The following is a 16,612-nucleotide window of genomic DNA, read 5'->3' on the forward strand; positions in this document are numbered from 1 at the left end:
CATTTTTATTCCCTTCCCCGAGGGTTCAAGCTGTGATGGGAGGAGGGCTTGTGCACATACCCTCTTCAGGGGGGCAGGGAAGCAATCAACAAAGTCTTTTGTCCACAATGGCATGTCTGACAGTAGACCTTCTCTTGCTGGGGAGGAGATAACACCTTTTGTGGTTAACTGGCATTTCACACTTGGTAATGCTTCTTCCCTGACTGTGGAGGGATTTACAGTTTTAGCAAACATTTTAAATATTACCTTAGAACAGGGATCAGCAACCTTTGGCATGCAGCCCATCAGGGAAATCCGCTGGCAGGCCAGGACGGTTTCTTTATCTGCAGCGTCCACAGGTTCGGCTGAATGCAGCTCCCATTGGCCGTGGTTCGCCGCTCCAGGCCAATGAGGACTGCGGGAAGCAGTGGCCAGCACATCCCTCGGCCTGTTACAGATTTCCCTGATGGGCCGCGTGCCAAAGGTTGTCGATCTCTGCCTTAGAACATGGGATACAGATACTAAAGGTAGAATTAATGGATGCAGCATCCTACAAGCATTCCATAAAGTCTAAACACATTCTTGTAACTCTAATATCTATTTTAACAACACTAACACACAGGTGAGTGAGACTGGCTTCCAGCTGTGCATTTGTCAGTGTTCAGTGAGGCCTGGGACCTTGGCATGATTTGGCACCAGGTACATCCTGTAGGCACTAGTTCTGCACCAAAGAAACTATTCCAGTCAGAAAGACATTCAGCTGGAAAGAATAAATGATACTGATGATACGCTCACCTTTGAAAGAGAACTGTATCACACCCAACCACAAGCCCTTGTCCAAGATCTAACTGCCTCTGCATTCATTTAAATAGACCTTGCAAGATTACTGTACCAGGAATAGTGCTATCTACTGATTCCCAATAATATTACACTAACATGTACAAATGAGTTACATTTTGAGCCTGTGCCTTTTAGGTTTTAGACACTTTGGGCCAGAAGCACAACTGGTATAAATTGACACCGCTCCAATTGAAAGCAATGGAACTAGGCCAATTTACACCATCTGAGGATTTGGCCCTTCATGTATAGTGGTACCATGAGTTAAGATTATTCAAAAGTGACAGTATACTACATTGTACTTGAACAAGATTTCATTAAAGCCCAGATAAAACATCCTTTTTACAGGATTAATACAAATGTCAGTTTCATTTGTACCTGTCTAATTGTGCCACTCAATTTTCATAAGGCAACTTGCCAAAACAACTATTCACTTTTTAGTCATGACCTGAAATGGTATTCCCTCAAATCTAACCTCCCACATCATAAGGGCCAGGTCTGAAAGAGCATAAACAGAGAATTTTTAAGACTGAATTTCCAGAGGACTCAACCCAACCTAATATGGATGCCTAAGTCTGGGCAGCCAAAAAATTTGGCCTACACATACAAAACAGCATTTACACACACAAATTAAAAATCTGCTATTTAATGTGCATGCACAAGTTGATTTGTGTACATTCAAAAGCAGACACAAAAATTAGCAGAAGATATTGAAAATGTAGCCCTTAAGGAATTAGAAAACAGGAAAATATTATTTTTATTATTATTATTTAAGTTGTGCTGTGTTGAATCTTCATTTTCCTTGTGATATATGAGGAAAAATGCTGTAGTTGTTTCAGAATTTTCATAAACATCACATTTGACGCTGCCAAGTTGGCTTCAGTATTGAATCACTGACATAAACCATGTACAGTTTCCTGTGCTTCACCATAGACATTATCCCTTAGGGAGCCTATGGCATTCCATTCTGAGGATTTAGATGGCAGAGTGTGTTCACTTTTTGCCCAGGGGTGCCTAAGTTTGAGTCCCAACATAGGCATCAAAAGCATCATATAATTGAGCAAGACTGCCAGTCTTTGTTGAACAGTCTGGGGGTCATAAGCAGCATTGGCAATAAATAGCAGGATTGAAGTGCATGACCATTAAGTAAGGCATCTTGCACAGTTCCTGCCCATGTTACATTTAGCTGGGCACTAAATTAACTCTCAATTTCTTTTAAGATGTGTATCACAACTTTGTATTTTCTAATTGTCTAAGGGCTGCATATTTTGTCTCTCTTTAAAATTGAAATGGGTTTAACTGCAGAGTAAGAGCAGCTATTAAATGATCAGCAATGTGATTTGAGGGCAATATTTTTGTTAAAAGCTTTTGATGAGTTGGCTTTGACAATGTTGCTTACTGCATGTCTGCCAAAAACGTATTTCTCTTATTTATATGTTTATTCTCTATGGGTCTGTTTTGTTTTTTTTAAAAGAGAATCTGTGAACCCACAGTTACCATTAACTTCAGCTAAAGATTTGAGCATTCAACACTTCTGAAATTCAGTCCCATTATATCTGTGTCTGTATTTACAGACAGTATGCCTATATTTTCATCAAAAAGTGGAATTGATCATGATGGATTGGGAAATAATTTGAGTATAGGGTGACCAGACAGCAAGTGTGAAAAATCGGGATGGAGGTGGAGGGGGGTAATAGGATCCTATATAAGAAAAAGAGCCAAAAATCGGGACTGTCCCTATAAAATCGGGACATCTGGTCTGGTCGCCCTATTTGAGTATTTGGCAGAGGGCAATTCAGACTTCCTGATCAGAGTGTTCACCCACCTATTCATCATTTCATATCTGCATCTTGCAAGGAGGCTGCATCCTTTTTTCTCAGATATAGACCTTTTGGTTGTGATCCCTGCTCGTGTCAGCTCAGGATTAGAATACTACAGTGCTCTCTGCATGCGGCTAAACTTTTAAATCCAATTGCAGTCTGAAGTTAGTGTGCCACTAGTAATTCAGTGGGCCACTTCTTTAGCAAAATTCTTGCTCTAAGTGCATGACTCTTGTGCTCCATAGCTGGGGCTGGTTGTGCCTTGATTCCAAAGTGGAATTCAAGGTATTATTTTTGATCCATGACATTGAAATGGCCTACCTGATGGACTAGAACTTCCCCCTGTATCACACTGGTGATCAGCAGTGGCACTCTTAATATAGATGAAAGGGAGCAGCTGGTCCCTTGGTTTTGGAATTCACAGCCCCAATACCTTGGTTCAAACCATCTTGAATTTAGTGATCTTCTGAGTATGCTGCAAAGACCAACAGTTTGAGTGGGCCCTTGCGGGAGGACTGAGCTGGATTGTGGTATGGCCTTTTTCTCTGAGTAATGATTATATATTACGGGGGAGGAATGGCTGTTGTTTTGTTTCATGATGGCTTTATTATTTGAGTTGGAAAGGGTATACAGAGCTTGGCAGGCACCATAAACTAGTATTTCTTTATGTCCGTTCACTGTATATATCCTCATCACTAAAGCTATTTACATCCAATATAGGGTTTACACTGATATCTCCCAGCATCTCATGGCTTGTTTGGCAGATAGCCAAAAAAGATGTCATTTTCACTAGTATAAGGGGTCTTGAGCCTATTTCACTTTATAATTGGCTCCATATTTATATCCAGATCACACCCTATCACTCTGTAACCCACACATCATCTGACTTTCTACAGAGATCTACTGCTACACTGTGCTAAGTTTTCCAGAACAATATCCTACTTACTGCCCTCATTCATTATGTTGGCTTTCTGGAGGGTACAGAGGCAAGAGAATAATGTTGTTTCAGCCTGTGTAACAAAAGGACTTCTTTCCCCTTTTTCATAGCTGGTAGAAGTCCAAGAATGCCAGATATTTTCTGCCTTGCCCTTTAAATCCTGGCTGTTCTCGATTACTGGATCCTATTTTAGGGTCTATGAATAGGGCCAAAACTGATCCAGGCAAGAGGGACTGCGTACCTGAGCAGCAACCCCAATGGTTTCAGAGGGACTTGTGAGGCTGTAAAGACTCGGCCTCTTGGAGCAGATTACATAATTAGGGTCTCATTATAGAAGGAAAAAGTAATTTTATTGAGGTAGTTTTTTGCTTTTTGTCCTCATAAGAGCAGAATATTTTAAATGATGGTATTGTATTGTAACTTTACATTTAAAATATATATATATATATATATATATATTTTTTTTTCAGGGAAGTGGCATCAAGGTGTGAACTGTGAATCCCGCAACGATTACTGTCATCACCCTTTAAACCATGGGTTTGATTATTTTTATGGCATGCCGTTTAGTCTAATGAATGACTGTCAAATAACACAACTTCCAGAGAAGGACAGAGTCTTGAGAACCAAATTCTGGCTTTACACTCAGACAATTGGCCTTGCTGTACTCACACTTGCAATAGCCAGACTTACTGGCTTGGTCTCAGTCACCTGGAAAATAATCACCTGCTTTGCTTTTTTTGTTTTTTTGTTCTTTGCATCCTGGTTCTCGAGTTATGGATTCATAAGATATTGGGACTGCATTATGATGAGAAACCATGAAATTACTGAACAGCCAATGGTGGTAGAGAGAACGACATCCCTTATACTGAGGGAGGCCATTTCTTTTATTGAAAGGTAAAATACATTTCATTTTGACCATATTTGTTTTAGTTCTTGAATATCTCACTACATTGTTTAATTGATTTATCAATCTAATTGATTGATCGATTAGTTAATTTTTAAATAATGCTTTCAAATGTAAAGCCCCCTCTATATAATTATTATCTTGACTCCAAAAGTTAAAGTCATAGACATAGTGTTTAAGGCCAGAGAGCACCACCAAATGACTTTGTCTGACCTCCTGCATATCATAGGCCACTAACCACCACCCCCACACCAAACTAACAACCAATGTTAGATCAAAGTATTACAGTCTTTGGAAGTCTAATCTTTTGTGTGGCACAGGCACAAAACAGGAGGGAGTGAGGTGTACCAATTCCTGAGGTTCCTGCAATGACAGTGAATTGATTTAATGAGGTATACCAAGATTATTCTAGCAAGTGACCTGTGCCCCTTGCTTCAGAGGAAGGTGAAAACTCCGAAGGTTTGCCAGTCTGACCTGAGGGAAAAATCCTTCCTGACCCAACATATGGCAATCACTGAGATCCATGAGCAAGACTCCTCAGCCAAGCACCTGAAATAAAAATATTCTCAGTACCATCTCAAATCACCTGCCCACCCCATTCAGTGTCCCATCTCTAGTCAGGGCTATCTCTGAGGTTTCAGAGGAAGGAGACAAAATATACACACACACTGGGGTGGGAGCGGGGGGGGGTTCCCTCTCTGACCCTTACTGGTAAGCAGTTGAAGCCCTGAGGCATGAGATTTTAGGAACATAAGACACAGATTAAAAGGGACCTCAGGGCTGTCAAGGCCAGTCCACCACCACCACAGGCTACCCAGTGATGCAATCCTATTCATAAATGTGTCCATCTCTTTCTTAAAACTGATTAGGTTATTTGCTTCTTCAACTTCAATTGGGAGGCTGGCTCAAAACCTTACTCTTCTAATAGTTAGAAACCTTCTTCTAATTTGCAGCCTGAATTTATTCATAGCCAGTTTTTATCCATTTGTTCTTGTGCCAACATTTTCCTTTTAAGTTAAGGCTGCCTGAAGGTTTTCCTTATAATTTACTGTTTTCAGGAACTCTTAACTTTTCAAAATTTTCAACTTTTGGACAGAAAACTTCCAGACTCTGTTTATAAAATTGCTTTTTGTCCTCATGAGACCAGACTATTTTAAATGATTGCAGCTCACCTCAGCTACTGCTCTATATTGGTGCTTCATTACGTTCCTCCTTTTCGATCTGTCCCAGCAATGAACTGGGGTCCTAAAATAGGCAGCAAACTAGGGCCAGGTTCTCACCTGGTATAAATTGGCATAACTCTCTGGACTTCAGCTGATTTACACCAGCAAAGAATCTGGCCTCCAAAATGGAACCTCTCTACTTGTGAATAGAAGACAAAGGGAAATATTTTAAATATTCAAAAATTAATGTAATTTTGTAATCACTGGGTTTAATTTCTGTACCCAGAAAGATAATGGAGCAAATAATAAAGCAAAACATCTAGAAGATAATAATGTGATAAATAACAGTCTGCATGGATTTGTCAAGAACAAATCATGTCAAACTAACCTGCTAGCTTTCTTGACAAGGTAAAAAGCCTTGTGGATGGGGCGAAGCGGCAGACGTGGTATATCTTGACTTTAGTAAGGCTTTTCATTCTGTCTCGCATTACTTTCTCATAAACAAACTAGGGAAATACAACCTATCTGGAGCTACCATAAGGTGGGTGCATAACTGTTTGGAAAACCTTTCCCAGAGAGTAGTTATCAGTCGTTTACAGTCATACTGAAAGTGCATAACGAGTGGGATCCCGGCAGGGATCAGTTCTGGGTCTGGTTCTGTTCAATATTTTCATCAATGATTTAGATAATGGCATAGAGAGTACACTTATAAAGTTTGTGGATGATACCAAGCTGGGGTTGCAAGTCCCTTGGAGGATAGGATTAAAATTCAAAATGATCTGGACATGGTCTGAAGTAAATAGGATGAAATTTAATAAGGACAAATGCAAAGTACTCCATTTAGGAAGGAACAACCAGTTGCACACATACAAAATGGGATATGACTGCCTAGGAAGGAGTACTGTGGAAAGGGATGTAGGGATTAAAGTGGATCACAAGCTAAATATGAGTGAACAGTGTAATACTTGCAAAAAAAAAAAAAAAACATAATTCTGGGATGCATTATCAGGAGTGTTGTAAACAAGACACAAGAAGTTATTCTTCCACTCTACTCTAATTAGGCCTCAACTGGAGTATTGTGCCCGTTCTGGGCACTACATTTCAGGAAAGATGTGGACAAATTGAGAAAGTCTGAAGAACAACAAAAATGATTAAAGGTCTAGAAAACATGACCTGTAAGGGAAGGTGGGGGGAGGGGTAGTTCAGTGGTTTGAGCATTGGCCTGCTAAACCCAGGGTTGTGAGTTCAATCCTTGAGGGGGCCACTTAGGGATCTGGGGCAAAACCAGTACTTGGTCCTGCTAGTGAAGGCAGGGGGCTGGACTCAAAGACCTTTCAAGGTCCCTTCCAGTTCTAGGAGATGGGATATCTCCATTAATTTAAAAAAATTATTTAAAGGTTGAAAAAATTGGGTTTGTTTAGTCTGAAAAAAGTCTGAGGGGAGACATGATAACAGTTTTCAAGTACATAAAAGGTTGTTACAAGGAGGAGGGAGAGAAATTGTTCTTCCTAATGTCTGAGGATAGGACAAGAAGCAAGGGGCTTAAATTGAAGCAAGAGCAGTTTAGGTTGGACATCAGGAAAAACTTCCTAACTGTCAGGGTGGTTAAGCATTGGAATAAATTGCCTAGGAAGGTTGTGGAATCTCCATCATTGGAGATTTTTAAGAGCAGGTTAGACAAACATCTGTCAGTGATGGGCTAGATAATACTAAGTCCTGCCATGATTGCAGGGGACTGGACTAGATGACCTCTCAAGGTCCTTTTCAGTCTATGATTCTATGATTTCACAGAAACTAACCCCATAAGCATCTAGTTACTGGAACATAAGCACATATTCATATCACAGATTACCTTCACAAAAGAGTTGTGACTTCAATTTTAAAAAAGCGAAGTATGTGTATAAAGTAAGGTACTTCTTTGCAAGGAAATGACAGATTAATTCTTTTAAAGAAACAAGCATGGGCCGTTCCTCCTCTTTGTTTCCTTTCTACATGTCCACACACCCCTCATCACCACGGAGTTGTTTCTTGGGAAGAGCAGGTATGGCTTATATGGAGATAATGTAGAGGAGATGGACTGGATGGTGGGTAAGTCGATTTAACAAATGATACTTGCTCTAACAACCTAACACACAATTAAAATGCTCACAACATTCATAAAGGAGAGTCATTGTTTCTGATTACTCACTGAGGTAGTCTGCTGCTGAGGGCACATCTACACAAACCATTACTGTGCGGTAAGATGGGGTGTGTAAATGTACAGCTCTCCATAGGGCAGTTGTCTGTGCTGATCCGGCTGCTATGCACTAACCATTGCCTTTTGCATCTGGCAATCTGACCCATGCTGGCTATGGACTGTCTATTGACATACTCTTGATTCAAACTGCAATATGTCAGTGCGGCCTAGGGAACGTTCAGTGCATAGCAGCAGCGTCCACACAGACAGATAACGCATGGCATACTGGAGAGCTGTAGATTTACACCTCTGCTAACCACTCAGTCAGTGTTTGTGTAAGGTCTCCAAGACAGGGACCATCTTTTTGCTCTGTGTTTGTCCTGCACCTACCACAACAGAGTCCTGATCCATGACTAGGATTCATAGGCACTACCACAATACTACTAATAATAATAATAATAGGCTAATGGTACATTATACCTTTCCTTTGCATTTAAAAACTGTCAATGAAATCACAAGCAAAGGTTCAGATCTCACAAACACTTCAGTACATGCTTATCTTTATCTGTGCAAGTAGTCCACTTGAGTCTACTCACATCCTTAAAGTTAAGTGTGTGCATATTTGTAGGACTGAAGCCAAAATTTGTTTTACTAGTCCTAGCTCTACTTTTGTTTCTTGGTACATTCTTATCACTATTTTTATTTACAGGCAGGGTCCTGGATGCTATTGATAAGAAAGGTTTGAAAAATACCACACTCACGTACTTTGCCTCTGACCATGGTGGGTTTTTGGAAGCACAAGAAGGAAAAGCCCAATTAGGTGGTTGGAATGGAATATACAAAGGTGAGGATTGTTACCCAGAGTGAATTCCTTAAAAATGCAAATTGTCTTCCTGATATAATCAACAGACTATTTAATGGTACCATAGGAGCAAGTAAGTAATCAAATCATATTTATTAAAATAGCATTTTAGCAATAGGCCATAATGCATAGCAAATGAAGGCGTATTGTAAAATCAACAGTGCTCAGTAAAACAGATACAAATTTTAAAAATTCAAAAATTGAAAACACAAGATTAACCCTTCTCCCCAAATCAGTTACACCTTTAAAATCATATAGATACCCCTGAAACAATATACAGAAATAACATAACAAGGATTAAGGTTCTAGGTCATAAAGATTAAAGATCTAGGTCTCATCTACTTTCTTTTTCTTCTGACCAGCCCATATAATCTAGACATTTTCTCCCCATAAAAAGTAATCCGGTATTTGAGTTGGTGTGGTAAAAAGCATCTGAGCAAGGAATGGGGCTAACCATTTATTTCCAGGTGACAAGAAAGTAGACAGCATAGTAAATCTTTGACCTGGCCAGACCTGCTTGGCAAAGACAACTATGTCTCTCAATATCCGTGTACCTCCCTTCCAAATAGGCTGATTGCATGGTTTGAGACCAGAGAGCTGTAAAGGCTCTCAACTTATTATTCTAAATATCCAAATATTTCTTTCAACTATGAATATTCTTTAAATGAGAAAGTCAAGGGGACATATTTGTTGGGTGGACAACTGACATCCTGTTGTCTGCAAATATTTCCTGCTCTAAAATTAAGTAAAGATTTCATACCCTTGCCTGCGGTCCTAGCCAGGTCAAGTTCTGAGAAGCCCAAGGAATGGAGAGAACAATGGACTTGCAAAAGCCAGGGGAACTTTAGGGTATGTGTCTTGTTAAGCTGTTCCTCCAGACATAGCCTTGGAAGACACTGTAGATTCATATGCTGAACACATAGCCAATAATTAATGCAAAGGCACCAAGCCCTAGTTGAAATTGTACAATCTCCCTATGTAAAGCAGATGGTTGATAATTTGGGAAACAGAGCACTCTCCTTAAAACTTTTTTCATAGATTCTAGGACTGGAAGGGACCTCGAGAGGTCATCGAGTCCAGTCCCCTGCCTGCATGGCAGGACCAAATACTGTCTAGACCATCCCTGATAGACATTTATCTAACCTACTCTTAAATATCTCCAGAGATGGAGATTCCACAACCTCCCTAGGCAATTTATTCCAGTGTTTAACCACCCTGACAGTTAGGAACTTTTTCCTAATGTCCAACCTAGACCTCCCTTGCTGCAGTTTAAACCCATTGCTTCTTGTTCTATCCTTAGAAAACTAACAAATTTTCTCCCTCCTCCTTATGACACCCTTTTAAATACTGCTATCATGTCCCCTCTCAGTCTTCTCTTTTCCAAACTAAACAAACCCAATTCTTTCAGCCTTCCTTCATAGGTCATGTTCTCAAGACCTTTAATCATTCTTGTTGCTCTTCTCTGGACCCTTTCCAATTTCTCCACATCTTTTTTAAAATGCGGTGCCCAGAACTGGACACAATACTCCAGCTGAGGCCTAACCAGAGCAGAGTAGAGCGGAAGAATGACTTCTCATGTCTTGCTCACAACACACCTGTTAATACATCCCAGAATCATGTTTGCTTTTTTTGCAACAGCATCACACTGTTGACTCATATTTAGCTTGTGTTCCACTATAACCCCTAGATCCTTTTCTGCTGTACTCCTTCCTAGACAGTCACTTCCCATTCTGTATGTGTGAAACTGATTTTTTCTTCCTAAGTGGAGCACTTTGCATTTGTCTTTGTTAAACTTCATCCTGTTTAACTCAGACCATTTCTCCAATTTGTCCAGATCATTTTGAATTATGACCCTGTCTTCCAAAGCAGTTGCAATCCCTCCCAGTTTGGTATCATCCGCAAACTTAATAAGCGTACTTTCTATGCCAATATCTAAGTCATTGATGAAGATATTGAACAGAGCCGGTCCCAAAACAGACCCCTGCGGTACCCCACTCGTTATGCCTTTCCAGCAGGATTGGGAACCATTAATAACAACTCTCTGAGTACGGTTATCCAGCCAGTTATGCACCCACCTTATAGTAGCCCCATCTAAATTGTATTTGCCTAGTTTATCGATAAGAATATCATGCGAGACCGTATCAAATGCCTTACTAAAGTCTAGGTATACCACATCCACAGCTTCACCCTTATCCACAAAGGTTTTTTTCACAACCTCTAACACGTTAAAGGTTTTCCAGCTCCAAATGTCCACACCATATCATATTTGGTCATGGACTTTATCCCTGAAAACTCTAAAAGCCAGAATGATTAAATTATGTAAAATAAAGCACCAGTTGCATAGAACTTAAGGCTTTCTTCTTTACCTCTTCTATAGATTTATCCCATTAGCCATTATATGTAAAACCCAAATACCCAAAAAGGTTTCAATGTTCCTATTCAATATAATAGCCCTCAATTATCCATTTAAGAAGCTTCGGTCTGTGGCCAAAGGAAATTACTTTAGTTTTCGGGGTCAAATTTGTTTGATTTGGCACTCCCTTTTGTGATCAGGTACTCCTGCTGGTAAAAAGAGCTAAAATCCTTTAACATACGCATTAAGCCCGGAAGTATATGAGGCAGCAAAATCATGGCATCTGCATAAAGAAAGGCCAATGTAAATTGGTGCAAACTTCAGGGAGGGAAACACTATACCACTTCTCAAATCACCACAACTTCATTAGTGTAAACATGAAATAGGAAAGGGGCCAATAAACAACTCTGGTGGACTCCCTTTGTGATGTAGATAGGGTCAGTTAGCTCAGCTCATTGCCATATCCTACTTTGGCCACCATTTGGCTATAAAGGTCTCTCAGAGGAGAGAGTAGCTGAAGAGCTATGACAGCCCTCACAAGTTTATCCCAGAGATGGCCTCTATCAATGGAATCAAAAGCCAATTTTAGGTCAACAAGGACCACAAAAAAATCCCCCCTTTGGGGGGAGCAATATTTATGAATTAAATGAATAAGGGTATGTGACGGGGTGTCCACCCCACAATTAACTGCCCAGGTTGCACCTGGAGAAGGATACAGGGAGCAGGGATTTAATTAGAAGAGGCTCAGCTGGGCAGGAAGAGGCAGGGGCTATATACGCCAGGAAGCTAGCAACAGAAGGGGCTGGAAGGAAGGAGTCTCCAGTCACTCCCTGGGAGAAGGGACGTATATCTGGGGCTGGAGGCAAGAAGCCTACAGTTACTCCGTGGGAGGAGAGAGTGTAGCTTGGCAAGCCCAGAGAAGGGGGAGAGCCAAAGAGGTAGGCAAAGTTCAGGGGAAAAGCAGCAAGGTTTGGAATAGGTCAAACCTTGCCTGCCAGTGAGAGGGAACCTGAATAGGGACCTGGAATAGAGGGAACGTCCAGGTCCCCCTACCAGCTGCTGATGAAGTGGCACTGGTGGGGCATTGCTTGAGCCTGTTTGTGAAGAGAGACTTTCCAGCCCTGGAAGGGGGAAACACGTATGGTGACTCGGCTGGAGGGTTGAGTCATGAAAAGGAAGCTGAGGTTCCTGAAATAAGAGGGGTCTACAGGGTGAGAGAACAATGGGAGAGACACTTCCAGGGAGGGCACAATGGCTGGCCAAAGCTAATCCCCAGGATGGCCAGCAGGAGACGCCACTAGCAGTGAGTGCACCCCATGACAGGGTAAATTAGTTTTCAATGATAGGGCAGCCATTTCTGAAACCAGCTTGTTTCTCAGCAAATAAATTACAACTTTCTACCTAAACCTTTAATATCCACAGGAGATCTCTAGTATAGTTTAAAAATCACATGTAAAAAGGCTAATTGGTTGGTAATTCGCAGGCTCATTGCTTTCACCTTTTTTGTAAAGAAGAACAATATAACTGATGGACCAACATGGAGAGGAGAAATTCCTGTATTATTTATATTGGTAAATAATTTACTAACACAGGGGTCGGGGCCCACAAATTTATACTATCCTTATAAACCTGTGTTGCAATAACATCCTCCCTAGGAGCTTTGTTATGATATTGTTGGTTTATCAAAATTGTAACTTACCTGGAGATTGGAAGCCATTCTGGAAAAGAACAAAGGTTTGGGGATATGGGCTTCAATATTAACTTTAATCTTGTCATAACCCATTGCCACCAACTTCCAAAATAGAATATAGTCCAACAGGTTTTTCTTCTGTGACCTGGTCACTTATTTTGTTAAAAGGAACAGAAATTCTTCCTGGTTGTACATTCATAGACTGTTTTCCTATTGAATGACCTCTGTCTAAGAAGAGCTCTCATACGCCAGACTTTCTTAGCCATGCACTAGTCTTTAAACTCCCCTCCACTCTCTCTTGCGAACCTAAATTGGGGAGCCTTTTTTACTTTTTAAAATGTGTCTTCTGGGTAGAAAATAAAACACCGATCATTCTAGTAATACACGTATGTGGTACTGCAAATTGGCATGTGACTCTATCTTTTCCCTATTTTTTTTTAAATAGGGCCACTGACAAATAATACTTAGAATTTCTACCCCCTTAAATCAGGGGTACTTTCATTTAGACTGGGTTGAAAAGATGAAGCAAATCAAGACTTCTTACTAACCTAAGAGGTATAGGAGGGGTAGCAGGAATATTTGGAAGTTGTCACCACCAGGCTTCTTGTGATGGTCATAGGTCTCACACTAGGGCCATCAAACTATTCTAGAACAGAGCTGCTGCTAAACACTCTACTCAAATTAACAGCTAATAATGAGGGAGCCTCAGGGAAAATGCTTCCTTTAGAATTTCTGGAGTCATAAATCCCCAGCATAACCTTGAGATCAAAGAAAGATTCTTTGATTTCTGAAATATCTTTAAATATTAAAAGGGGAACAAAGAGAGCCCAGGCAATTATAGACCAGTCAGCCTAATGTCAATAGCTGGAAATATACTGGAACAAATTATTAAACAGTCAATTTAAGTTTAACCCACCAGTTTGTGCCAGCTTTGGCTTTGGTACCTCCCTATACTTTCCCATATCTCATTTTAAATTCTAGATTCCAAGTGCTGATGAGCCATGAAAGTACTCTCTAACTGTACTTGGTACAAAGTAGTCATGCATCTTTGCTTTGGCAAGTGTCTATTTTCTAATGCCAAAGCTGACTTCAGGTTTGCAAAGTGCTGTGGGACAACTGGCGTGGGTGGGCAGAATTGTGAGACGAGCATAGTACATTCAGGTAACATAACTTCCCAACACCCACGTGAGTTACATTAATACCATGCACATAATATCTATTAATGTGGTGTATACTATGCCTAGCATATATGTATTGGCTAATACAGTTGAATCATCCAGCACAAAGGCGGGGGAGGGACTTCTCCTCTAGCAGCACCTATTAGGCTTCTCTACTTGCTGCTGCTGGAACCACTGCTCCACCTCTCCACTGCCCTCTGCACCTGCCTGGTCTTGGTACCTCACTGGCTGATCACTCCACTACTGTAGCCTATAGGATTAACCTGCTTGCTTGCATATATATATCTTTTCTTATAGTTTAAGTATTTGATTTATTGTAATAGGTTTATAGATTTATATTAAAGTAAGTTTGGCTGTAATGCAAGAGACCTACAGGCCATATCCTGTATGTTAAACTAAGGCAAAGTTAGCACATCTATATTAAGACCTTTTACCCAGAAAAGTAAAGTTGACCTATACCTTGTTACCTAAATAGATAAGTACCCACGCCTATGTCTATTACCTTTTATCTAGACCAATAGACAATGGAGAATGGCATGGGGGGTTTTCAATGTTGTACCCACAGACTTAGCAGGTACCACGAGGGAACTTATGTGCGTATGTACATGTCATCAATATGCACAAACATACTAGCCTATGGAGTAAGCGTACCCTAACATTTTGTGTTGAGGAATGAAATTTGGGCATAGGAGGAAGGATTTCCGACACTTGTGCCTATAAAAGAGGTGACCCTCCTCGCTAGAGCACTCCTCTCTATTATTCTCACTTACTTCCTCCACTGTCTCTATCTATTCTATCTCTCTACAATGAGTGCTAATATTAGTAGGCTGTACTTGTTCTTCTTAAACTTTAAGTTTCAAAGAAACTAGGCTAAGCTTGGTTTCCCTAAGTTTTATTCTTAGTTTATTAGGTTTTGATTTTAAGTTTAAGTTAGTCAAGTAATTTAGTTTTGATAGCTCTTAGCATTAGATTTTTCTAAGCACTGCATCCCTCACTCAAGAATTGAGAAACCTGAACTGCAAGGCTGGTCCTGTGTCTCTTACCACCAGGTTATCAAGGAAGGGTGTGAGTATATTAACCAAAGCTTTGTTGCATATAATACTATATTATCATATGTAGCTTTCAAATAGCAGTAATGCAATTGTAACTTTGTAACTCTGAGTATTTCACCATTTACTTACTATTATTGATTTTAATAAAAAGTCTTTAAGGCTATATCTGTGTCAGTGTGAGCTTCCTGTCAGACCCCCAAGGGTCCTTTATAAATTCTGTGGAACCTGATTTGGGACAAGAACTTTTATCTTCTGATCAAACAGATTGGCGAGCCTAAAACCCATACTATTAATATTAATTATTAACTATTATTGATATTGACTAATTAAAATAAAAATTAAATGATAAATTAAATTAATATTATTAACACACCCTAAATCAGGCTACACTACTCAAGTAATTAATCAAAGTTAGACTGCTCAAAATACTAGGGGTATAAGAGGATTTTAATACACCGCTACCCTGATTTAATGCGACCCAATATAACATGAATTTGGATACAACGTGGTAAAGCAGCGCTCTGGGGGGGGGGGTCTGCGCACTCCGGCGGATCAAAGCAAGTTCAATATAATGCGGTTTCACCTATAACGCGGTAAGATTTTTTGGCTCCCGAGGACAGCGTTATATCGGGATAGAGGTTATTGAATTGATAAAGCTGCATCTATTTTCTTATGTTATTAAAATGTTCCAAAAAGAATTCCAGGAAATACACTAGTACATAGGCAACTACGTGATTAGATGGAATGCTTTAATTCAGAAGTCCTCAAACTGGTGCTTCATGAAGAACTGGCTGGTCACATGCTAAATTGCATTAAAAACCGCTAAAACACATTAAATACTCTTACAATATTAAACAGTTGCTATAGTTTTAACAGGGTGTTACATGATTGTGAATGGAAGGTGATCCATTGAATTGTAAATGGGAAGGGAGGCATCAATGTGACCATCTACATAGTAAAATGTGATCCATCCTATGGTCCAGTGTGGCAATTCTCTTGTCTGTAAAACAAAGGGGAATCAGTAGATGGGTAAGCTACTGAGGGGGCAGCTGAAGAAAATCCATTTTCATGGGATTGAAACAATTAAATTTGTTCCTGAGGAGGATGGGCTCATGGTAAAACTGAAATAAGTGTGAGAGGCTTAAGAAAGATAAACCAATAATATTTGGCGGGTTAAGTAAGCAACACTTCATGTTTCTAAAATATCTTCTATTGCCTTGTTATTTAAAAATAGGTGGAAAAGCTATGGGAGGCTGGGAAGGAGGGATCCGTGTGCCAGGGATATTTAGATGGCCGGGAGTGTTACCTGCAGACACAGTTATCGATGAACCTACAAGTCTTATGGACATTTACCCTACGGTGGCTTACCTGGCTGGAGGGATAGTGCCCCAAGACAGGTACAGAAATTGTAAAACATATTCAGTCCTTTAAATTTCCAATATGGAATCTTTTTTGAAAACGATCCTAATGTTAGATCTCAATATTGGATGTTTATCATGTGATTTCCATCCTACTTTTTCAGATCCCTAAGCTGCATATAGTTCATATAAATCTTTTACATGTTTGAGATTCACCCCGTTCTCATAAATGTTCCTTGTTCCAAAAGTAAGTTTTCAATTGTGCTTTCAATTGCAATGGTAGTCGGGTACAGAACTTGTTAT

At 40.1% G+C, this 16,612-nt stretch overlaps 2 protein-coding genes across 6 annotated transcripts in view; one reads left to right on the forward strand and one right to left on the reverse strand.

The window, feature by feature from the left end:
* The window catches only part of LOC101951641 (CD99 antigen), a 514,232-nt gene that overhangs the window by 280,519 nt on the left and 217,101 nt on the right, over nt 1-16,612 (reverse strand). The gene's annotated exons all lie outside the window — the stretch shown is intronic.
* The window catches only part of LOC101949790 (arylsulfatase D-like), a 36,660-nt gene that overhangs the window by 18,069 nt on the left and 1,979 nt on the right, over nt 1-16,612 (forward strand). For all 3 annotated transcript variants that reach the window (XM_005283313.5, XM_005283314.5, XM_005283315.5), the window contains 4 exons: nt 4,044-4,467; nt 7,592-7,728; nt 8,526-8,660; nt 16,186-16,348. In XM_005283313.5, the coding sequence (XP_005283370.2) occupies nt 4,044-4,467; nt 7,592-7,728; nt 8,526-8,660; nt 16,186-16,348 (859 nt within the window). The remainder of the gene's footprint in view (nt 1-4,043; nt 4,468-7,591; nt 7,729-8,525; nt 8,661-16,185; nt 16,349-16,612) is intronic.

The sequence above is a fragment of the Chrysemys picta genome, chromosome 1 (assembly GCF_011386835.1).
Source record: "Chrysemys picta bellii isolate R12L10 chromosome 1, ASM1138683v2, whole genome shotgun sequence".
Taxonomy (NCBI): domain Eukaryota; kingdom Metazoa; phylum Chordata; order Testudines; family Emydidae; genus Chrysemys; species Chrysemys picta.